The sequence below is a fragment of the Ctenopharyngodon idella genome, chromosome 16, assembly GCF_019924925.1.
Source record: "Ctenopharyngodon idella isolate HZGC_01 chromosome 16, HZGC01, whole genome shotgun sequence".
In the NCBI taxonomy this organism is placed as follows: Eukaryota; Metazoa; Chordata; class Actinopteri; order Cypriniformes; family Xenocyprididae; genus Ctenopharyngodon; species Ctenopharyngodon idella.
In genome coordinates, this window is record NC_067235.1 from 7565503 (window position 1) to 7592142 (window position 26640).

Sequence of the window (26640 nt, forward strand, 5' to 3'; positions counted from 1 at the left end):
GCATTTATCCATTCTGTGTTCACTTCATTTATTTGTTTCTTTGATTTAATCCAGTATTCTCCTTTAATCATTATTTTACTATCTTTTAGAAGTGCATATTCATTATTTCATTATTAATCGTTGTGGTATTTACTCTTGCATGTCTATTGTTAATAAATTTCATTGATTTTATTATAACTGTGTCTTCCTTGTGTTGATCAAAGACTCTACTAGTTGACCAGACTCTCACAAATCCTTCAGATAAATCAGTTGACCAACTCCCTCCAGTTTATATTAATTCTGAATTATTGAACAGCTCTTTTGGAGTGTTCTTAAACTGTTAAGATAGTATTCCTAACTGGTGCCCCGTATTACAAAAGGGGGGGAGGGGTAATCTGATACACTCATAACCACACCTTAAGTGACACGTGATCAAAAATCACTACGTCACCGGTGAATGGAGTAAAAATCACTACACTCTTCCGCCATGACACTCGCTCACAAGGCTGGAAAAGGCTCTCAGCCAATCAGATTCAAGAACCAGAACAAACTGTTGTATAAAATAACTTAGAACACTAAACAGACCTCTCTATTGACTCTGGAAAAACACCAGAAGAAAGATGCCCAGGGTCTCTGTCACCTCCATGAACATGCCATAGTCCTGCTGCAAGAAGGCATGAGGACTGCAGATGTGGCCAGAGCAATGAACTGCAATGTCTGTAATGTAAGACACCTGAGACTGAATGCTACAGGGAGACAGGACGGACAGCTGATCATCCTTGCAGTGCCAAACCACATGAAACCATATGTCGCCTTGGTGGAAGAGTGGGGTAAGATCTCACAGCAAGAAATTGCAGTCACTTGCAGTTTCACTTTTGCAGATTCACTAGTACTTAAAGCATGCAGCTGCTAGACACACCAGATACTGACTGTTACTTTTACTATTGAAAATGATATTGACATTGAAAATCGGATGTGTATTTGATCCGTGCATTGGGTTTTAATGTCACAGCAGCCTACTAATTTCAGCACTATTTAATTAGTATCTTTGTTACATTGTATTTATTTGTGCAATTGCTTGCAATGTGCTTATTTTATGTTATTAGTTTATTGATTCTCTTTAAAAAAAAAAAAAAAATGTTTGAATTTTTCTAGTAGTTAGGCTAGTAGCCCCTTTTTTTTTTTTTTTTTTTTTTTTTTTTAACAGATTAGTACAGAGCCTGGGAAGTCACCTTCTGGAGAGAGAGAAAAAAAAAAAAAAAAAAAAAAAAATCGGTGGCCACGGTTTGCAATTTGTTCTCATTCAGTTTATAAATCGCGCTTATGAATTCTTAAATTGTTCCTTTGGTTTAACAAATAGTGCCCATGGTTTAATAAACCATACCCACGAGTTCATGATCCGTGCTCTCAGATTTGTAAACCGTACCTTCAGTTTTTAAAAATCCGTACCCGCAAATTCATAAACCGTGCCCACTCTTTCTCAGTCTGTTCCCATGGGTTTGCAAACTGTACTTGCTGAAGAACAGAACAAGCTCCGGGGTAGCCTACATGGTTAATGAATCTTATATATAGTTTGTTGTGTATTAAGTAAAATGCATCAAATTGTCTTAAACACATGTTTAAAGTCATTCTCTATCAGTTCTCACAACTCGCTACACAGAAGAAAAAAAAAAAAAAAAAAAAATCACAATTAAACTACTTTCACAAGTGCCTGCCTTAAAATGCTATCATATTTCTTTATTAAGGGTGACAGAGGGTGCCCTCAAAGCACAATAAATAAAGTTGACAGTCTATGTATGAGAACACCAAAAGCTGACAGTAACACAAAAACATCCAGAGATCATATACAGAGCACAAACCACCTTAATGTGTTGATATGGACTGTGACTTAAATATAAAGCACGTGTGATGCTTGCAACAACATTTATTAAAACAATGAATATAACCCAATCAAAAAATAAATAAATTATATATATATATATATATATATATATATATATATATATATATAATATATATATATATATTTTTTTTTTTTTTTTTTTTTTTCATTCATGTTTATAAAAATCACACGTCTAATTCAACTGATTAGACATGTTTTGATAATTAAATATTAAACCATTAAAATGCAACCTGAAAAAAAAAAAAAAAAAAAAGTTCATTCATGTTTCTGTTCAACTTTGCACTGAAATTTATTTGTAGTATTATATTTTGTTATTATTTGTAGTGAATGAAGTAAACAAATAAAAAAGCATCTTTGCTAGTGGTCTCAGTAAAGAGACCTTTGGACTCCATTATATATAAAGTCTGAATTGCAGGTTTCCCCAGGTAATCTGAAAACTGTCTGTATTTTATTACTAAGCCAGACTATAAAGACGGTTACATTAGGAGAGGATGGATGACTACTGTAAGATGCTTGTGCTGACCAAATGTACAAACAGTGATCATCCAAATGGCCTGAACCTTCTAGCAAATCGAGCAGTTCTCTACCAATGAGAGCCAAGTGAACCATCCCCAGAAGATGATCTGCTTCAGTTTTACCGCTCTGCAGCTGGGTCCATGAGGTAGTAGCCAGTGGCAGAAAGTGACTGGCAAATCTTTCATCTATGACCGGCTCTGCTGAGCTCATGACCCAATCTTCTAACACCAGCAGCACAGTAAAACCTACAACATTCATAAAGCTAGGCAGAGCGTTGAACCTTATGACCCACTCCTCTCCACACGGACGCACGGAAGAGACTCAGGAATAGCAGGCTCATATTTTAAGGTACACTGCGTGTTTGATAAGAGCCATTGTTTGTTGTCGTACAACATCAGCTCAGGGAATAGACCTGTCCGACAGCCAAATCATTCAGGAAGCAGGCGGCCCTCCTGGGGCCTGAGGACCAAGTCAGCAGGGACCCGACCGACACACTATGGTACTCCAGTGGCGGATTCCACCACCCAAATGGCTTCTTCTAAAAAGAGAAGCACAGAAAAACACTGCCCTAGTTTTCCTCAAACACAAGAGAAACTACAGCCAACAATATGAGCTAAACTGTTTGGCCCTGGAAACAATGCATGTAAATCCACTGAAGCAGTATTGTGGAGATAATTCCTGAAAAATGGAGATGAGTAAGTAACAGAAGATGTGGATCCCAGATGCCAAATGGATTCATTATGCTGCCCTGAGCAACACAGGCAAAAGTAGATCATATAACCAATCTTACAAAGCTGCACATGCAAAAGAACACAGGCATATTCAGAGACAAATACAGAGCAGCAGCACTGCTTGAGTCTCAACGGGGCGGTAAAACTCGCTTATGAACGCATCCTCAATTCACAAGCTGAATCGGACACATTTTGTAAAATTATTTCCCATTTCATCCTAACAAACAGTTTGTGGCAACAGGACGAGCATTCAGAGGCCAGCTGTAACTTCAAACATCATTGTAATACCTATCAATCAAATGTATTAAATGAAACAAGTTCATTTTACTCAAATATGACTGAAGCTTTTTGCACAATAAGTTCATAGTTCTCATAACTATTGGTTTCTAAACTTAAATGGATTGAGGAAATCGGTTTCCTCAATTGAAATGACTTATTCTAACTTATTGGGTTTCACAGTGTCACTAAACATTGCAAATTTTACAGTTAAGGAGCAAAAGCATTTCCTGATAGTTTGAGGCCCATTAGGGGGACATTGCCCAGTCAAGCTAATACTGCATTGAAAAATCCCTCATGTGTAATTATTACAGCCTCCAACAACAAAACAATCACACAATCAAATCCTGAGTGATTCCCCAGAGGCCAGTGATTGGCCTGCTTTCATACTACACCACACTAATGACAGCATCTGTAAAAGACGGGGATTGTTTATGGATGTGGTCACCAAAACAAATGAGAAAATGAGTGGAGAACAAATGGATGCAAACATGCTGCAGTCATGTGACATAACACAAATGCTGTTTTCAAACAAACGTAAAGGTTCTTCTTTCTTCTGCCGCTGACCTTCAGAAAACTAAAGGACACAAGAGGAAAAAAAAAAAAAAAAAAACTTGATATAATTAGTTCAACATTATTAACTTCAATTCAAGGCTTAACTGAGTTAGAAGGATCAGAGCATGAACGTCTTTAAGGACACAAGACATAACTGAAGCCTCATTAGCGTAAAGAGACTTTGAGAGGCTCAAACCGCTTTTCATCAAGCAGAAACCGACTATCAACAGAAGTAATTTTGCCTGGTTTCAGCAGCATCAGCTGAGGCTTCTTTAAACTAGCAGATAAACTCATTTGTCAGATTTGTCTTAATGGCCAACTAGTGCTCTTCAATCACTTGGGATTTGAGCGGTAAAGCAGCAGCTGTCCCGTATTCATGTGTCTCCATACAAAGACAAATAGATGTGTCCATCCCTCCCTTCACCATAGGATAAACGCCAGGCTGAACTGCAGTGCCTCCGACAGCTAAACTAGGTTAGCGCTGCTTGCAGGTGTACATGCAGATGACGCACGGTTAGAGGGGTCACCGTTAGGAGGATCATCCTCGCCTACGGCCTGACAGAGCTTTACATCATCAGCCATGTGTCCGCCTTCACAAGTCCTATTGCATCGACAAAAGCCATGCTGACTACCAAAAGATGAGGGGGTGAATACTTAATGACCCATAAATTAATCTCCGAGAATGAAGAACAGACTATCGATAACAAGACAATGAAACTGAAACACCAACAGCAGGATGTTTGATTCATACAACTATAAAACTAATATTTTCATGTTGTATGGCTGAAGTTAAGGATTAATTGGATAATCAGTGAATCAGTTGATTATTTATTTGATTAATCAGACAAAAAAAAGTCAGATTTTATTTTCTTTAAATGGGGAAAAAACAAAAACAAAACAAAAAAACATTACACTTCTGTCTAACCCAATGTCTTTCAAACATGTGCAAATGGAAGGCTATGAAAACAAACATAGTGAATGTATGTGTAGCCTATGCTAAACGTGTGAAATAGAAACAATGGCTTAAAATAAAGTTTTAAAGCAAAATGACAAGCAGGTGAGAGAAATGTTCTGCAGGACACATTTACTCTTATTAACCTTGTACAGCCATTTCTTTATACTGTAAAACTTCACATTTCTATCCATGTTATTGCCCCTTACAATTAATACATTCATAAAATATATTAGATTGCACATACCAAAATGGATCCAGCTCAAAATTGCACTGTTTTCAAACTTTTAGGCTCAAGAGGTCAAACTTTTAGAATATCCAGATAGGTCAGGTGAAGCCTGAGAGCTCAAACAGTATTTAAGCCACACGTTTCCACATAGACTAAAGCCAAAGGCAACATGCATTATTTATGATGTGTAAATGTAACAGCAGCACAATGAGAACATTGTACATATATAAATTTTATATGCATGACAACTGAAAAAAAAAAAAAAAAAAAAAAAAAATGAATGAGAACATTTAAATGAATTTAAATTTTAATAGAGTTCTGCAGAGCCTCTGTGGAGACAGACGGCAGCAGCTGATATTACAACTGAATGTTAATGAGATTTCAAGGTCAAATTCATGTTATCAACTGCAATCATTGGACACAAAGAGACTCCACTGCAAGATGGTGAAATGTATTTTGTTTACACAAGGAACAGTGTTGCTTTGCCTAAACATCTGTGGGTGTTTCACCCATTCAGAAACTGCAGGGAAAATGCATAGTGTGGAAAAAAAATTAATCTGGTGTTTCATTTTCTTCCCCCTCCAAAAAGTGTTCCAGTAGTCGAGAGGATTTACTGACGGCACAGCTGCTTCAGACAAGAACACAGCCAATGGGAACTCACACCACTAGCCAAAGCTATGATTACAGTTACAGCACTACACTCAGGATGTTTCTGCATTATTTCAGAAGAAGGGCTGTTCACAGGGTTCACTAGTAACTCTTGTCTCACAGTAACAAGACATTCATCAAGAACATATTTACATTTATGCATCTGGCAGATGCTTTTATCCATAGCAGCTTATACTGCATTCAAGGTACAAATTCACATTTTATCAGTTTTTCTTTCTTGCTTTTTTGGAATCAAACCCATGACCTTGGTGGTGCTAGTGCCATGCTCTGCTGTTTGAGTTACAAGAAAGCTATATTCACTAGGTATGGAAAGCTTTGTCATTTTAACCGCTCAAAACTCATTTACAACGCTTTTTACAACGCCAGACACATAACGGTAATTAACATGATTAGCCTTTTGCTTGACTATGTTATCAAACAGCTAATAATGTGCTGCTAATGTTACAAACCATGTTCCCATTCACAAGTCAGACAGCTGTCTTCTAACAATCAGTATCCTTAGAAACGCTTTGGACACCTTAATGTCAGTGGAGAAAGGCATATAATTCATCATGATATCATTATATACATCATACACCCACTATATTGCCAAATCTACCCGATTTTTTATATCAACAGAAAAATATATCGGGATATATTCTCTAGAGACTCTCCTGCTTCAGAGCGGTCATGCTTAACAATATGCTAAAGCCTGGTGGCACGCTGACATGATTGGTTTCAAGGTAGTTTGTGACGTCAAACACCAGCGACTTCAAACCACGTGTTTTTTTTCACTGCAGAAAATACTCAGCAATGGTGCTGACTTATGAATTTGCACATGGTTTGTCTTAAAGCATATTTAAACCACATAGACATATAAAAAAAAAAACATTAAAAACTTGATTTTCACCACAGGAGGACTTTAAGAGAAGAAAATGATTAACCTGATTAGCCTGATTAACCGCTCTCGTGTGACGCTCTATGAACGTAGAACACATCACTAGTCTAAGCGGCTACTCACTCAGAAATGCATTATTGCGTTGAAAAAAAATAAGACACTCTGTTTTTACAAAGCATTTGCTGTTAATAATAGCCTATTACTGGTGTTATTTATTGCTATTCTATTGCTGTGACGGTATTACATTTTCATGGTGCGATAATTGCTGAAGCTTTTATCATGGTATACGGTATTATCACGATATTGAAATACGTTGCAAAAAAAGTGTTGTCATACTATAACAGGTTTAGTAACTTTTTTCTAGTAACAATAAGAACTGAACATTTAAATACAATAAAGCAATACACAAAAATGTATAAAGTAAACATTTTTCAAACAGATTAAAGTGTAAAAATTATAAAGAACATTAGCTCTTTACAATAAGGTCTCATTAGTTAATTTTAATTAATTCATTAACATTAACAATGAGCAATAGCTACATTTGTTACAGAAGTTATTATTCTTTGTTAAAGTTAGTCAAAAAATACAATGTTCATGTTAGCTCAGGCCCATTTAATAATACAGTTAACAATTACAGTGCTCAGCGTAAATGAGTACACCTCCTTTAAAAAGTAACATTTTAAACAATATCTCAAAGAACACAAACAATTTCCAAAATGTTGACAAGACTAAGTTTAATATAACATCTGTTTAACTTACAACATGAAAGTAAGGTTAATAATATAACTTAGATTACACATTTTTCAGTTTTACTCAAATTAGGGTGATGCAAAAATGAGTACACCCCACAACAAAAACTACTACATCTAGTACTTTGTATGGCCTCCATGATTTTTAATGACAGCACCAAGTCTTCTAGGCATGGAATGAACAAGTTGGCGACATTTTGCAACATCTATCTTTTTCCATTCTTCAAGAATGACCTCTTTTAGAGACTGGATGCTGGATAGAGAGTGATGCTCAACTTGTCTCTTCAGAATTCCCCATAGGTGTTCGATTGGGTTCAGATCAGGAGCCAATGAATCACTTTCACCCTGTTCTTCTTTAGAAATCCAACAGTGGCCTTAGATGTGTGTTTAGGATCATTGTCATGTTGGAAAAGTGCACGACGACCAAGGGCACGGAGTGACGGTAGCATCTTCTCTTTCAATATAGAGCAGTACATCTGTGAATTAATGATGCCATCAATGAAATGCAGCTCCCTGATACCAGCAGCATTTTTCTTTGTATTCCTAACCTTTGCGACGCCATACAGTTTTGAAGCCATCAGTTCCTAAAACACTCATCTTGGTCTCATCACTCCAGAGTATAGAGTCCCAGTAGTTTTCATCTTTGTCAGCATGGGCCCTGGCAAACTCTAGGCGGGCTTTTTTGTGCCTGGGCTTTTTTGTGCCTGGGCTTTAGGAAAGTCTTCTTTCCTGGATGGCACCCATGCATGCCATTCCTCTGCAGTGTACGCCGTATTGTGTCACAGGAAATAGTCACCCCAGTTTGGCTTTCTACTTCTTTAGATAACTGCAGTGAACTTGCATGCCGATTTTCTTCAACCCTTCTCATCAGAAGACGCTCCTTTCGAGGTGTTAACTTCTGTGGACGACCTGGACGTCTCTGTGAGATGGTTGCAGTTCCATCTTTTTTAAATTTTTGTACCACTTTTGCTACAGTATTCTGACTGATAAGTAAAGCTTTGCTGATCTTTTTGTAGCCTTCACCTTTCTGGTGTAAAGAAATTATTTCCTTTCATATGTCTTGTGACATTTCTCTTCCATGTGGTGCGATTGATGACAGCATGAAATGGGAAGGGGTTTTAACACCCTTTTATAGTCAGCTGTCTGCTGGACACCTGTGTAATGAATAATTAGACTCACCTGTGGTTGAATTCTTGTTAAATTAGATATTTGTAGTCTAAAATTTTAGACTACAAATTTTGCTCCAGAAACTTTCAGTGGGGTGTACTCATTTTTGCATCACCCTAATTGGAGTAAAACTGAAAATTTTGTTCTCTAAGTTATATTACTAACCTTACTTTCATGTTATAAGTTAAACAGATGTTATATAAAACTTAGTCTTGCCAACATTTTGGAAATTGTTTTGTGTTCATTGAGATAGTTTAAAATTGTACTTTTCAAAGTGGGTGTACTCATTTACACTGAGCACTGTACAACTTTTGATTTTAATAAAGTGTTATTAAATGTTGAAACAAAGATTAATAAATGCTTTAGAAGTTAGCTTGTCATCCGGGCCATGAACCGTCCTTTTCTCTTGTGTGCTCCTTTTTCTACGACTCGAGTCCATCAAACAACTGTGGCAAGTCGGATCACTCTACAAACACGGTGAGTCATGTCATCCTCTCCTTTTGTAACTTGCACTGCCTGTCACATGCATAGTATATCTCTCTCTGTCAGCGGTGAGATTTACGCATGTGATAAATGTAGAGAGATAGTCAGGCTGACAGACAGAATCTCAGAATTAGAGACGCGCATCCAAACTTTAATTGAGGATAGCAAGAATGCAAGGGCTTTAGATATTGTTCTGGATGCGACTAGCTTGGTGAACTCTGTACATGTTCCGGCTGTAGAGTGAACTCTGTTCGGTTCCGGCTGTAGAGCCCGTGCAGCAGGGCAACTGGGTGACTGTGAAGAGGCCTAGTCACGGGGAAAAACACCACTCTTCTGTTCCGATTAGAACATCAAACAGGTTGTCCCCACTCAGTGACGCACCCACCGAGAATCCTGTTGAAAGTGCCCTAGTTATTGGCGATTATTTTACACGGAACGTGAAAATAGAGACACCAGCCACCATAGTCACATGTTTGCCAGGAGCCAGAGCACCTGACATTAAAGCAAATTTAAAAGTGCAGGCTAATGCTAATCGTAAATACTCTAAGATTATTATTCACGTCGGCACAAAGGATGTTCGACTTCGCCAGTCGGAGATCACTAAAATCAACATTAAAGAGGTGTGTGAACTCGCAAGCACAATGTCACAAACAGTAATTTGCACTGGTCCCTTTCCTGTTCGTCAGAGTGATGAGATAGTTAGCAGATTATCATCACTCAATGGCTGGCTGTCTAAGTGGTGTCCGCAGAATAATATAGGTTTCATAGACAATTGGAAAAGTTTTTGGGGCAGACCTGACCTGTTGAAAAGAGATGGTATCCATCCCTCCTGGGAGGGTGCCGCTCTTCTCTCTAGTAATATGGCACAGTCTTACAGATGAAACATGACAAACTGGGGCCCAGGTCAGGAAGCAGCAGACAGACTGGCTAAACTGACCGTCTGCTAGCTGTCTCACATCACAGAAGTCAGATAAATCCCAACACATAGAAACTCTTTCACCTAGATATTATCACAGAGACTGTGTCTGTACCCCAAATTAGTAAATACAAAAAAACTTCCAAACCCATTTAAGGGTAAAAATTTAATTGATGTTCAACAAATAAAAAACAGAGATAATACTGATAAACAAATGATGAAGCTTGGGTTGCTAAATATTAGATCCCTTTCTTCAAAAGCACTTATTGTAAATTATATTATCACAGACAATAATCTAGATTTGCTGTGTTTGACATGGCTAAAACCAGATGATTTTGTTACTTTAAATGAGTCTAGCCCTCAAGGTTACGATTATCAACACAATCCTCGTCAGAAAGGCAAAGGGGGAGGTGTTGCTGTAATTTATAGTAATATCTACAGTATTACTCAAAAGTCTTTCAAATATAATTCCTTCGAAGTGATGGTGCTTTATGTAACGTTATGTAAGTTGACATTTGTGCTGGCTACTGTATACAGGCCACCAGGGTACCATACAGACTTTATCAAAGAATTTGCTGATTTTCTATCAGAGTTAATACTAGCTGCGGATAAAGTCCTTGTTGTTGGTGATTTTAATATCCATGTAGATAATGAAAAAGACGCATTGGGTTTGGCATTTACAGACATTCTAAACTCTATTGGAGTTAGACAACACGTGTCAGGACCTACTCATTGTCGTTAACATACTTTAGACCCAATATTGTCACATGGAATTGATATTGATACAGTCGAAATTCTGCAGCAGAGCGATGAGATCTCAGATCATTATTTAGTCTTGTGTATACTACATTTAGCCAAGGCTGCAAAACCGCCACCCTGCCATAAATATGGTAGAACCATCACTTCTACCACTAAAGATTGCTTTATAAATAATCTTCCTGAAAAGTTTAATCACCTTAGCATACCAGACAGCTTAGAAGACCTTGATGTTGCAACAGAAAGTATCTCTCTTTTCCAGCACATTAGACTCAGTTGCTCCTCTGCGCTTAAAGAAGATTAAGGAAACTAATCCAACGCCGTGGTACAACGAGCACACTCGGGCTCTTAAGAGAGCTGCCAGAAAAATGGAGCGCAGCTGGAAGAAAACAAAACTAGAAGTTTTTCGCATTTCGTGGAGAGAGAGAATGATTGAGTAGAGAAAGGCCTTAAAAAATGCTAGATCTACTATTTTTCAAATCTCTTAGAAGAAAACAAACCCTACGTGTTTATTTGATACAGTGGGTAAATTAACAAGAGCGAGCTTCAACTTCTGATGTTTCCAAACAGCACAGCAGTAATGACTTTATGAACTTCTTTACTTGCAAGATTGACAATATTAGAGAGAAAATGATAACCATGCAACCGTCTACTACAGTATCGCGTCAGACAGTGCACTGTAGTGTCCCTGAGGAAAAATTCAATTCATTCGTTGCTATAGGAGAGGAAGAATTCTCTAAACTTGTTAAATCATCAAAATTAACAACATGTAAGACCCTATACCGACTAAGTTATTGAAAGATGCTTCCAGAGGTCATAGATCCTCTTCTTAATATCATTAATTCATCTTTATCACTCGGATACGAAAACTTTTAAGCTGGCTATTGTTAAACCTCTTATTAAAAAAACACAACTTGATCCTGATGAATTAATTGATGAATTAGTCAATTACAGGCTGATCTCAAACCTACCTTTTCTGTCAAAAATACTAGAAAAGGCAGTATCATCGCAACTACGTTCCTTCTTGGAAAGAAATGGTATCTGTGAGGATTTCCAGTCAGGATTTAGGCTGTACCATAGTACTGAAACTGCTCTCATTAGAGTTACAAATGATTTGCTCTTATCATCCGATCATGGCTGTATCTCTCTATTAGTGTTACTAGATCTCAGTGCTGCTTTTGACACTATCAACCACAATATTCTTTTGATTAGACTTGAAAATTATGTTGGCATTAGTGGAATTGCATTGGCATGGTTCAAATCATACTTGTCTGACTGTTACCAGTTTGTAGTATTAAACCAAGAGATGTCATATCGATCACAAGTTCAATATGGAGTACCGCAAGGCTCAGTACTAGGACCACTGCTTTTCACTCTGTACATGCTACCCTTGGGAGATATCATTAGGAAGCATGGCGTTAGTTTGCACTGTTAGTGTGCACTTCTCATGAGTATTGGGCTTGTTTACATCAGTGCATGTGCCTCTTTGATGCAGCATACAGCAGTGCTGTGTATTTTAAACGGTTGATGCGTAAAGTATTCTTAAAATGCATTCTAAAAATCAGAATAATTCATAATAAATAATTATTCACTGTATTTTGAAGTGCCCACCGTAACAATATTGTGCATGTTCATTATTGTGATATATTGTATTACCGTATACCAGCACATGTCTATTTCTTATTTTATATTAGTTCTGAGTACATAGGATGTGTTTAAGTTACGTTTGTACAACATTTGCCTTCATATTACATGCATATTTTCTGCAAAGATATTTAACAAATAAGTCATTTGTTTTACATTTACACCATGTTGATCACTTCAGGTGTGGTGCACTTAGAATAGAAGAGAATGTTACTTGAATCATATAGTAGTTAAGTTTTTAAGTTGACTAGTTAAACAAAAAAATTTAAAAAGAAATCGAAATCGTGAATCGGTCAATCGTTCTGAAAAATCAAGATTTTATTTTTTTGTCATATCGCCCAGCCCTAGCATGAAAACTGCATTTATCTTTCGTACCATCGGTCTGTACATCCACTAATCCTCTGTAAACTGCAAATGCAAAAGTAAGTCTGTATCTTGTCTGTATCTTATCTGTATGCAGAAGCAACTCGGACCACAAAGTACCACCCAATACCCCACTTTAACTAATCACAAAATGAAAAATTAACTGGAATTACTGTGATAGATTGCATATTCACAGTTCTTAAGAGATGTTGACTTTGTTCCAGTAATGTACACAGAAGAATCCAGGCGTTTTGCCTCCAGAGCTTTTATTTGAACAGGCGCAAATCCAGTTCAGTAGCAGCAATTCAGCAAACTCATTCAGGCTCATCTGAGTGAACGGCCTCCATCAGTGTCATGACAGGATAGGAGGCCTGTGTGACTTGTGTTTCTGGAAGAGAAAAGTTCATTTATTAATCTGACCTTTGCTTTATAGCAACACTGAACTTCTACAAAAAATCATTCCAGCTGCTTCAGGCTCCAGTAAACAAGCTGCCTGCAATCCTGCCTCACCCTCCACACCGCTGTAAAATACAACAGCCGTGATATCAGTGATCTAATACGCGACCGAGAGGGGGCATGTTCAGTTCACTTCGTTTAGTCATTGCCAACACATATAATCTCGTGGGAACGTGATAATACGTCGTGGCCACAGAATATTAATTCATTTCATCATATTAACTTGTGGGAATGTCGTGGCCATGAGATAATTTTGTCGAGTAAACAACATCTTTATGTTATGGCCACGCGATGTGAAGTCATGGCCTCAAGATCTGACGTTGATGGAACGACATTTTTCTTGCGGCCATGACTTCTTATGTTGAGGGAACAACTATTTCTTGTGGCGACGAGTTTGAGGAGTAAACATTATTTTTGAACCTATATTACAGTCCTACTATTATATTATATTGCATGTGATGTTTCCTATAAACATCATTAGAATGAAGTTTATCAATAAATGTTAAAAGAATACGTAAGAAAGAACATAAAATAATATAGGCCTACAAGAAAACATTTTTATCCATCCAATCCCACTGCCTTAATCTATTCTCTGATCGTGATCAGATACATGAAATGAAGGGGAAAATAAAGCAAATACATAATGAATGAAAAAATATAACCAATAACAATAATATAAAAATAAAAATATTAAATAAAAATGAAACAATCAGTAAATGGATTTAAACAACTGTTGGTTGGGATAGATAAAATTTTTAAAGCATATTTTGTTCTTACATGTTCTTTTAACATTTATTGATAAACTTCATTCGAATGCTGTGCACAAAATATAATACAATTAACCTAACATAACGTAACAGACACACATCTCTCATTTAAAAAAAAACAAAACAAAAAAAAAACAAAATGGAAATCTCTCAACTTTTTTTTTCTTCAATATTTCACTTCAATATTTTGAAGTACTGTAATTCTGTTTATATGTGTATATCGGGATTGTGCACTGTCTGAGGCGCTTCGGATCTGTCAGTCAGAGCGAGTAAGATTGATTTGTTTACATCAGCATGAGTTTGAAAATCACATTTCAGTGTTTCAGACTCTTGCCATCAAAAAAATCACTATGAATCTCACAAAGTTGGAATGCTGCGCTTTAAAACGATACCAAACTTGGACTAATGAGGAAGCTGTTGAGGGGAAGCGGGAGTGGTGAAGCGAGCAGAGAAAAACTACATTTTTCATGGACAAAGGAAAGGTACTCATCTCAGAAATTATACAAATAAAGATACTTTTAGATGTTTAATTGCTATTTGAAGCATTTGGATCGCTAGATGAGGGCTTAATGAACTCATTTTTGTGAAAACCTCAAATTCGACCAAAATCAACATTTTTTAATTTGTTTTGCTTGTATCTCGCAATTAGCCTGTGCGCATTTTGACTCATTTTGCCAACACGGGTCAAAATTACTTGCTCTTATCATCCGATTGTGGTTTAATCTCTCTATTAGCGTTACTGGACTATAGTGCTGCATTTGATTTATCAACACCAACATTCTTTTGAATTGGCTTAAAAATTATGTTGCCGTTAGTGAACTTGCACTGACATAGTTCATACTTATCTGACCGTCATCAATTTGTAGCAATAAATGAAGAGGTATCATATCACAAGTTCAGTATGGAGTACCGCAAGGCTCAGTACTAGGACAGTTGCTTTTCACCCTGTACTGTACATGCTACCCTTTGGAGATATCATTAGGAAACTTGACATTAGTTTTCACTGTTACTCTGATGATACTTGGCTCTATATTTGATGGTGGGCCTTGAGATGACCACAATGCAGCCCTGAATGTCGGCGGAGACCACAAAAACTAGACGAGCCCTAAAGACAGATCCCTTGTGAAGACCTCATTGACTTGACAGCCATCAGCATAGATCCTCAGCAAAGACCATGAGAACAAGACAAGTCCTCTACACAGACCGTGTGCAGAGGCCAGCAACAACTCTGCCTCTCTCCATATGCTGGCCTGATGTATCCCGATCTTCAAGCAGAAGGAACTGGATTAAATATTCTGAATGCTATCAATCCACAATCTGACTTGTGATGCAGTCTGGAATCAATCACACCATGTTCGTTCATTTGGCCAGAGGAGAACTGGTCCCCAGACAGAGCCTGGTTTCTCCCAAGGTTTTTTTTTTGTTCTCACCTGATGGAGTTTGGGTTCCTTGTCACTGTCGCCTTTGGCTTGCTTAGTTGGGGGCACTTAATATTGAACTGACTTCAGCTGAACAATGTCACTATTGTTTTTAGTTTGTTTAAGTTTGTTTTTTTGTTAGAGCTGCTTTACAACAAGATTGAATTCTGTTTGAATTCAGTTTGAATTCTGTTGAATTCTGTCAAGTGTACTGCTGTCTCACTCAACAAAATGGATAAGTGCATAATCAAATTAATAAGAATTAAACAATTTTAACACTATTCAAAATATATACTCATTGATTGATACTCTTTCATGAAATATACTTTTGACGCACACTGATGGAGCATTCACTATAAGACCAGGAACATGTTTTAAAGAGTCAATTGTGATGTTATTAGGGCTGTAGCTAATGATTATTTTGGTAATGGAGTAATTGTTCGATTATTCTAACGATTACTCGAGTAATCCAACAGATCTATTCTCCTGACCGTGGCATAAACAAACATGACGGCGCTCGCCGCGCATATACCTCAACTATGACGATCATTATAAAGGTGCTTACACAACAAAACATTAATTTACACATTTGGCTTAAAATAAATATATAATAGCACTAACACAATAATAATTGATTCAAGTAAAGTATCGTAATGTATTGAACTGTACAACTAATGTTCTTTATTTATTATAACAAATGCCCGCAGAGGGAGCTAGTGGCCTGACGATTGTTTTTAGACTTTACAACACGATCTAATCCTTGTTTAATATTGGCTTACAACATTTATTTCAAATGTCCAATTAATCTTTAATATTTGGCCATTTCTTTATGACAGAAATGCTACAACCTGTTGTCACGGTACCAAAATTCCAGTAGTTGGTACCAATACCAGTAAAAATTTACGGTTCTCAGTACCAATTTCGGTACCACAGGAAAAACTGTTGGAACTATTTTACTATTTTATTTAACTAGCCTATTTTTAAAAACATTAAATATGATGGTAATCATACATATAAATATTTGGAGTGTGTGTGTGTGTATATGCCTCAATGAAATAAATTTTGAAATATAAAAAAATAAATAGGCCTAAACAAATGCTCAAACATCCATTTTGAAACAGAAGTGCGTGTTTATTTTAGCTATTCCTTCAGTGAAACGACACACTACAGCCTGTAAAACTATGAAATAAATATCAGTAAATAATGGTAACCTAAATAATAAGAAAGTGAAGTATTATTCTAAAAAACATTCATTTTTTATTTCCACACAAAGATGCGTCATATAGCCTACCGCTCTGCGCTTTGAGAGGGATGTGGGACACGAGCAGGAAAGAGACCATTTCTCTTTAATAATATCTTCATGTTATCTCCTGATGTTACAAGCAACTGACACTTGTAAAAGGTCTGAAGAGCGAGTTTTATCCTCCGCAGGTTCAAGACATTCAGGCTATGTTTGATTTAGTGCTGCCAGAGAAAGCGAAACTAAAAATCACCAGCGTGTGAAACGCGCTATCAACTTGATGTGCCTTAAGTCTAATAACAAGCGCAAACTGTGTTAAACAGAAATTGACGTGTAAGCAAAAAGGTTTCTGTCCTACGGTGTTTCTTCTACTTTACCACGGTAAAGAATGCAAATAGAGGCCTAAAAGCGAACGAAAGGAAGAAACGTTTATAATCCCCTGCGTGAGTGAAGATTTGGGAAAATAAACAGAGATTCCATGTCTAGTGGAATAACTAATGGAATATTGTTAAATTCTCTGATAATCGGGTGACCAGATCGCGATTCTTAAAACAGAATACAAACCCAACAAAGCTTAAATTTATGGACTCACGTACCTCTCTCATTCGGCATGAACTAAAATGTTTCCATGGCTGCGATGTCACATTTAATAGCTAACCTATTATTTTTTCATAAACAAAGCTTTGTGCTTCACTCGTTCACGTAAATACTGCCACAGTCCTATCAGTGGGTACCGAATATACCCGGATACTCGGTACTCCCGGTACTACAGAAATACTGGTATCGTCACATTTTCAAAATTTCAGTACCGACTTGGTACCAAAGTACCGGTACTTTTGACAACACTACTACAACCACTGTAATTTCTTGAACAAGAACATGTGGACTTAAACAAGGGCTTAAACTTTTATTTTGAAATCGCGACGAGCACTTAGAACATTGCACTAAGTAGAAACATACTGTATAATGTATTCTCCTGTGTTTGCTAAGGTTTATGGATGACTTATCTTACAAATCTGATTAAATGTCGCACATTGCGTTTCTAGATGAACGTTAAAAGCAATCCAAACTCACAGCATATGCAGAGATGGAGTTTGAGACGCGCCACTAATATAAATGATAACAGTTCACGTGAAGCTGCATTTACTGTGAACGGAGCCGCTCTGACACGTAGATAACCTACATGCATGTAAATAATTACAGCGCATAAATATTAAACCTGCAGCACATACATTTATTTAATTAATTCACAGCCTTTGTAAATTCACAATAGCATTATGCTTTATGATGATTTTAAACGGGTTTGATATCGTGCAGCCTTAGAAAACGGTCTAATAATGCGTTTCATGGATTCTCTTCCATGAAAAGCACCACTTCCGGTATTTTACGGGTTACTCGACACAGGTAAATTGAAATCGAGGATTTTTTTTAAATCGAGTATTCAAATTTAATCGAGGAATCGTTACAGCCCTAGATGTCATGTTTACATCTTGACTTCAAGTTTAATTTTAATTTGAAGAGAACATCATGAATGTATGTTTTGCACCAACCACAGGATTGATTTTATCAAGTTTGTTTGTTGTATATTTATCCCATTCAGTTTGCCATTTCTTACAAATGTAAGTATTTATAATAGGTCTGAGATCTGAAGGTGGAATTGGGCATTTTTTGAGCTCTGAAGATGAAGCTTCCTTAGCCGCTGCATCAGCTTGTTCATTCCCTGTAAATACCACAATGACCTGGTACCCAACGAAAAATGACTTAATTCTGTGCCTCCAAGAACTGCAAATTATTTAAAATTTCCACAAATGCTGGGTGTTCAAATTTGGAAGATGCCAGAGTCTGAAGACAAGATTTTGAGTCTGTCATTAATAGGAAATTTGCTGCTGAGAAATTTTAATATGCTGTAATGCCAAAATGATAGCACTGGCTTCTGCAGTGAAAACTGAACTACAATGAGGAATCTGTACTCCACTTTTCTGATGATTGACCACAAAGCCAGATGAAGCATGTTCTTCAGTCTTTGACCCATCTGTATAAATTGGGATATATGATGGAAAACTTTCTCTGATACTTAAAAATTGTTTGTGGTAATCATTTGGATGGGTTTGAGATTTGTTTCTTGTTAAATCCATAATTATGACTGTTTTTTTTTTGTTGTTGTTGTTGTTTTTTTTTTTTTGAAATTCCAAGGGGGAATACTACAAAAGTGTGTCTGGCTCAATACATTTAAATCAACTTTTATATTTTTTCCAGGTGGGGTCTAATCCGCAGTCCGAAAGGACGAATACTCCTTGGTTTTTTGTCATAATAAAGAGAACTTAGGTAAAAAAATAAATTAAAAAAAAATTAAAAAAAACTGCTTGGTAAACTGGATTATTTATGTTGGTCGATAACTTTGTTGAGTATTGCAGGGCTAATTTAAGACGTCTATTCTCCAGGGAGGGTTCATTTGCCTCAATATACAAACTTTGAATTGGTGATGTTCTGAAGGCTCCAAGAGATAGACGTATACCTTGATGAACAGTGTCCAATATACGAATATAAGTGTATTTTTCATATATTTACCTTTATTTTACACCGCTGTTTCCCTTCTCCTAAAAACGCTCTGTTGAGTTCCTGGTTTTATGAAGCCCCTCCCTCAGAAATATGCAATGGACTGAGATTGGTTAGCTGGCCCTGTGTATTGTGATTTGCTGTCCGGAATACGTTGTCACGATTCACGTTGTCCAGAAACGCCACGCCCCTTACCATTACAGGCAAACGTTGCATGTGCTTCGGTCAAAGTCCAGTCTTTGCTTCGGTGGAAATGTAAATAATAGCGTCAATATTGCCGTATCAATTTGAGCCCGAATCAGACCCAGATAGCAGTAATGATGGAGAGGATCAAGCAGAACCTCTGCAAGCACAGCTTTTAATGGACGTTTAATGGACGTAATGGACGTATTTTTGTTTGTATTTGTGTCAAAGTGTTTAGATATGCTGTCACTTGTAAATGTTACTGCTGCCCCATAGTGTTCTGATTAAAGCTTTACCGTAGCTGAACACATGACTGAGTAGTAGCATTTTTGTAAAGGTATTGTTTATTTCATAGCATGAACGAACAGACCTTCCCGCTTATCAAGAGCTAAGTGGGAAGGTCTGAAAACAGATGTGGAGGCTGCTTTGATACCGCTTTACATGTGAGTAACACTGGGTTTGTGTGTCATGAGCTGCTGTGCTGTTGGCAACTAACAACGAACTATTGTTTGTATTTACTCTTGTGTACTGTATGTTCATTTTTTGGAGGCGGAGCAATGAAGAAAGGGGTGGGTTTGTTTGGGTTGATTTCATATATCAACAATGTCAAACAGCATTTTTGAAAATCTACTTATCCCACCTTTAAATGTGGTACTCTTGAAAACTTTTAGCACATTTTTACTATTACAGTTCTCACAGTCTACTAATCGTGAAAAGTGTTGATTATAGCATTATATTGAGATCATGGCATGAAATGTTGCAGTGATGAGCATACAGCCAATCACAGACATGAGTGCATGAATGTAGTGATCTCGTCATTGTAACTTGATTTCTGCACACTAACAAATGCTTTCATCAAAACTAACAGTGCAAACACAATAATGTAAATAAGAGATTTGTTGATTTTAACATGAGTTTTGGCGAGAGTCCAGAACTCGGTCACCGATAACCTCGCGCTGTTTGATTGACAGCTCCAGTGCATGCTGTTTGAATGACAGCTCCAGTTTTTTTTTTTTTTTTTTTTTTTAAATCGCTTTCTATATAATTTAATCACAGATTAAATAACATTATTTTCATCCTACTAAGAGAAACAATGTGAAGTTGACTTTTTAGTCACTGACAATAAACTATTTTGAGACAAAGAACATCTGACTCTAGATGAATCATTACATATCAGAAATCACTGGTAATTTTGGTTAGACATATACATATAATCCGTACATATTAAACAATCTATAGCAAAGCAATAGTGACAGTGAAAACTTTGTGAGAACCGTACCCAAGTTCGCTTAAAAAGGGTGGTCTGGGGTACGGTTCATGTGAACTCCGGTACGGTTCGCTGCTGATATGAACGCAATCGTACTAAATCGCATGAACCCTATTAATGACATATAATTTGATAAAAATGTGTTTGTGTGTGTGTTTCACTCACTTTCCTGACAAGCATGACTGATGCACTGCAAGCAGAGAATGACAGGAGAGTAGTAGATGTGATTTTGTGGGACAATGCGAGACATTGATTTTTAATTTTTTTTTTTTTTTTTTACATTAGTTGGAAAGCCATTGGCCATCACTTTGGATAGCCTAATAACGTTTTAAATCGCAAAATTAGCTTTGTTAATTGTGACCGGCTCTGTGACTATCACTGCCCAGGGTTCGAGTGATACGATGTAATTTACTCTATAGAACCTATTCATTCTACTAAATATAATGTAAATATAATGCTTTTACAAAAATACACATGCATGCAAGCTTAAGAGAAATTATTCTGATAAAAGTGTTTTCCAACAGTATTTTTGTTGGATCTGGCAGGTTTAATCAGGATGTTATCCAGTACATGTCAAGAAGTAGTCATGGCCAATGTAGCTGTATTTAACGAATTTTGATGAAGTGCCCACACTGGTTCCTTTGACTATCCACACAGTCCTTATCAGTGACAAAAATAAATAAATAAATAAATAATAAAAATAAAAACCTGAATATAGAGGTCTTGATTTAAGCATTTATCGGCATTACACCTGAGCGCCAAACTGTATTTAAGCATCATAAGGTAAGATGCAGGGTTTTGTGCTGCTGCAATGTAGTGAAATATACAGTGTTTTTAAACATTTATTTAATCATGAGTGTTCTCATATAACTCTGTCCACATCCATTTTTATGTTCATCTATAAGAGTTTTTTGGGCTTTTTAATATTAGGATTTTGCTTAAAATCCAGTGTTAGCATCACGTGTTATTTACCTACTACTTGTCATGTGCGAATCAGTGGGCGGGGCTACAGTGGTAACGATGTATAAGTAGGCGCTGATCTTCTGCAGAGGTGGTCTTTCAACTATCTATGACACAATAAATAGGCACATTCCACAACCAGTCATAATCTGTTTTTTTTTTTTTTTTTTTTTTTTTTTTTTAAATAAAAACTAAAAACTAAAAGTTTTGGACTAAAAAGGAAGGTTTTTAGTTCTGAAACTTACACTATATTCTTGTAGTATGATGACCTGTTATATGTCAAAAGCTCAAGGAAAATTTGATTTCTCAATTCATGACCCCTTTAAACTCTGATTCATTCATCAAAGTGTACTTATTTTGGTTGTTGTGGCTTGTTCTCAAACACCACCAGCCTGAACTAGATAAAGGTATGTGCTAGAATTTTAATTTATTTATTCTTTCTTCATTCTCATTATTTATTTTTATTTTTATCTTTCTTTCTCTCTTTGTTGCATGTTGGGAGTGGGCTGAGAGTGGTGTTAGGGTGAGATCTGAGCTATGTAAATTTCACCTAGTATCTAATTACGTGTTGCATGGTTTGGTAAGTTTTATATGTTTAGGTTTATTTTGTACATCCTTGTAGAAATTGTGCAGGGATTTATCTTTTTTTTTTATTATTATTATTTTTTTATTTTTTTATTTACCCCTATTTTTTATTTAGGGGTAAATAAAAAAGGAAAAGAAGTGGCTCTTTATTTATGCCGAAAACTGTTCAAACATCCCATCCTAGAAAAACTTTAGTGTTTAGTTTGGTTACCATAGCAATGACTCATTATCTCATGAGCACAATGATAAACTAAATTTTATATGGTGAGGAGAGACGGCACACATCCACACAGAGAATGAAAACAGCTAATCTCTCATGAAAATCTCTGCTGCTTAACGTGAGCAACATTTTGCATGAACTTAAATTTGTATCATGAATATGGCTGAAGTCTTCTGTCTCTAATGTCGCCCTGAATTTTTGTTTCCAGATGACAGTGTCATGTTAACAGTGAGGTGAAAGTCTGCTTTAAAGTCAGCACCATGGCAGACTGGACAAAGAGAAAGGAAGAGGGAAAAAAAAAAAACAAAAAAACAAAAAAAAAAAACATAACTGTCTCAAACGGGCGCTTGTAAACAGAATTATATAATAAAAAATGGGAAACCATCCGTCACATGAACAAGTGCTATAACTGGGCTATAGTTTGAAGTCTGCATCCATATAATTACTGTCCTGAGAGTGTGCATTATGGTTCCTGCATAGGATGTATAGAGACCACTTCCGTGCAAAAAAAAAAAAAAAAAAAACGCTCCTGTTATGGCACAAAAACACATTACATGACAGTAGTGAGGCTCAGTAAATTTAGCGCTCAAAGATCCTATGAAATTAGGTTTTACTTAAATTATCTTTCTGTCATCATTTACTCACCATCATGCTGTTCCAAACTTGTATAACATAAAAGAAGATATTTTAAAGAATGTAGGGGACCAAACGTTTTTGGTAACTACTGACTTTCAATGTATGGACAAAAAACAAACATTTCTCAAAACATATTCTGAAGAAAAAAGTCATACAGGTTTGGAACAACACAAGGGCAAGTAAAAGTTCAGTTTTATCACCTTAAAGACTTAGTTCACCCAAAAATGAAAATTTTGTCATCAATATCTCAACGATGAACAGATTTTATTCACATATAAACATTGATCAGCAAAATTACATAGAGCACTTAAAATACAGTAAACGGAAGATCAGCATGCTTGCTTGACACATGAGAACCAATGAGGCTCATTCTTGTATGTCACGTCAGAGGTTTGAGCTTCCACAAGAACCAATGAGGTTTGTTCTCGAGTGTCAAGTAAGTACAGTTGAGCTACGTTTACCAAATTTGAGTGCTATGCGCATGTTCGCTGATCAATGTTTATACACGAATAAAAGCCTAAATTAAATCTGTCCATCATATAAAGTGAATGTGTCTCTTCAGAAGACTAAACCACTCGATTCATATGGATTTATTTTACAATCTCTTTACGAACGTTTTGAAGCATCTGAGTTTTGGATGAATAGACTTTGAATGGAGAGACAGAAATCAGATTTCATTAAAATCACAAATATTCATTTGGGTTCCGAAGATGAACAAAAGTTTTATGGGTCTGGAATGACATGGCAGTGACTAATTGATGACAGAATGTTAATTTTTGGGTGAACAATCCCTGTTAGTTCCCTGTTAGGCTGTTTGAGAAGAGCTCAGGATCATCACATGAGGTTGCTGCTAAATTAGCATCAGGCTAATAGTGAAGGGCTAGAGCTCTTTATGACAATATGTATGAGACAGATAATTAAGTTCCTTCAATAAACAACCTTAAACACATGACTAGCATCTACACTTTGCTCCGACAGTTTTTATTTAGAAAATCCTTGGGAGAAAGTCCTCAGTAATATACAAACTTCACTGTACAGAAAACACAGAAGAAATTTACAAAGTCCCCAAACAGCATGTTCTCCCAGGATGATTTGAGGTGTTATCATTTGCAACTCATTTGCTTCCAAGTGGCGCTAAGCAATGAGTTTCTAATTAAGCCACCGGCATGCTGGGGAATTTGTTGAATTCTGTCGAACAAACAGGCAGATTAGAAGCGGCAGACACGACCAAGAGCGATAGACCTCTGGAGGTCTGCAAACAAGGGACCGACAGCGCTCAGGTTTCTTCTGCAGCACTGACACCACTGGATGCCAATGATTAAGAATCTGTCAGTGACACAAACAATATGACACTGATGAATACATCAAAACGGTTTATGGTGTGTTGAAAGCTCAGGTCTGGCTGTCAATTCACTGAAGGTAGTAAAACCCAGTCATCAGCCTGAAGTGTAAAACCAATACAGTCAATGTGAACACACTCTGCCAAACATCACACACAAGATCAGGATCACTGTGTCCTAAATCACTAAGCAATGCTGTTATGACTGTGTCAAAGGTATCCAGATGGTACATTATTTGTGGCAGAATTATTTGGTGACACTAATGGCACAGAGATCACCTTCTTCTATACTTCATCAGCAGAATTTCTTCTTGAACTTTGAAAGACCGGGATTCAACCAGGTGAATTGATAGACCCATTTTACTGATGAACGAGCCCCAGTGAAATACCTCTGTGCCCCAGTAAAACATTAATGATAAATCCTTTGCCTGACAATAGAGCAAGTATACAGACCTGCGAATCACTTTCCCTGATAATATTTCAGCAAACATGTCATGTGTGATTTTTATCAGCTGTTTAGTATCAGAACAGGTGATTACAAATTTGTGAATATATCTCCAACTATTTGGTCGAACTGGTTTGCAGAAAGCTCTAAAGTTGTTTGATTCAGTTTGATTCATTCAGACAGTTCAACCATGCACTGAATTGTTCGTAGCGGTTTCTCACACTGTAAAGTGACATCTTATAAAACAGAAAACAAACATGCAAAGGTCCTCTATTGTTTGTCAACAATGAAGCAACGATGAATGACTCTGTACTACAGGTAAATAATTATACAGTAGCCTATCCATATATCCATTACAGTATCAAAAAAAGAGCATCAAAATATGATGTGGGACCTGTGCTCTAGTACTGATAAATGAATAGAACCACTTCTCGATTCAGACACATTAGTCAAGGCTGTAGAGCAGTAAATAAAGTCACCATTAACACAGACCATCAGTTCCTGAGGTACATCATTCCTAATGAAAAAAAAAATATGAACAGCTTAAACAATGCTTCTATAATCCAGCATTAAGTGTTGATGACTTCATACTGTCATTACACCAAACATCAACAGGAATTATTTTTTATACTATTTTTTACAAATGAGGAAGATTTTTGGAGATTTTGACAGGTTTAGCTCACTTATGGGTACAAATGTCAATTTGGTCAATTAGGTACGAACACACACACACGCACACACGCACGCGCGCACGAGCGCACACACACACAGGGACATGGGGTAATGTCCTCATAAGTCACCCTCTCCTTGTAATACCTATGTCATACCCCTGTCATTATACAAATTTGTGTCCTGAAATGTCACAAAAACGTGCGCACACAAACACACACACGGAACACAGCTTACCCTGTATTGATGGAAATTATTTCAATCAGAGGGTTCTTCCTGATCTTGGGCAAATCCAGCCGCGCTCCTCCCAGTCGTTTCCCTTTCTCCTTCTTCTGACCCAGCAGACGAACAGAGTGACCTTGAACACAAACACAGCGTCACACATGAGGAATGGAACAGAATCATCATGCCGCCAGCCATGAATACAGATTGATGCCAAAGAGAATAAAGGATTGTGTTCCGTTCCAACAATCACACATTAACTTTAGGCCACAAGAGACTGGCCACGTGCTGCCATTTCCCCAGAATGCCTATAGATGTTCAAGCCATTAGAGAGGGTCTGCCACATGCTGACTGAGCTGAGAGCATATGGGTGAGAGAGAGAGAAAGGAACGGATGGAACAGATAATGAGACGTGACCATGAATGATCCTGATTTTAGAGCAAAAAAAACAATGAGAAACCCTGAGCTTAACCCTCCAGATGTTCTCACACACCTTCAAACAACACAACACCATGGAAATGAACTCTCAGATTCCTCTGGTGGCAGCAATAACAATGAGGAGAGATCGAGAGCTCTCTGAACCGCACACTCACACCAAATCACAGTCCATGGGAAATCGTTTTATTCACACAACAATTCTCAAGCATTCTGATGTCTCATGATAGGGGCTACAAATAAAAATGATTATTAATTTTGATGATATATACATATATAATTATTTGTTTATACATATATACAACAGTTCTTTCTGGTCCTTGCATCTGATTGGCTGAGGGTTTTTTCTAGCCAATACAATATTCTACCAGTAACGCCACAGGAACCGTTTCACCAATTCAACCGATTCAACCGTTTGAATCACACGGCTTTCAGCACTCTCACAACGAGTGCCATGGCAGACCGCAAACCCACCAT

The 26640-nt window shown here is 37.0% G+C and overlaps 1 protein-coding gene across 4 annotated transcripts in view; it reads right to left on the bottom strand.

Moving 5' to 3' along the window:
• cdkal1 (CDK5 regulatory subunit associated protein 1-like 1) overlaps positions 1–26640 on the bottom strand; it is a 395716-nt gene that overhangs the window by 217307 nt on the left and 151769 nt on the right. For all 4 annotated transcript variants that reach the window (XM_051866817.1, XM_051866814.1, XM_051866815.1 and 1 more), the window contains exon 7: positions 25744–25864. In XM_051866817.1, the coding sequence (XP_051722777.1) occupies positions 25744–25864 (121 nt within the window). The remainder of the gene's footprint in view (positions 1–25743; positions 25865–26640) is intronic.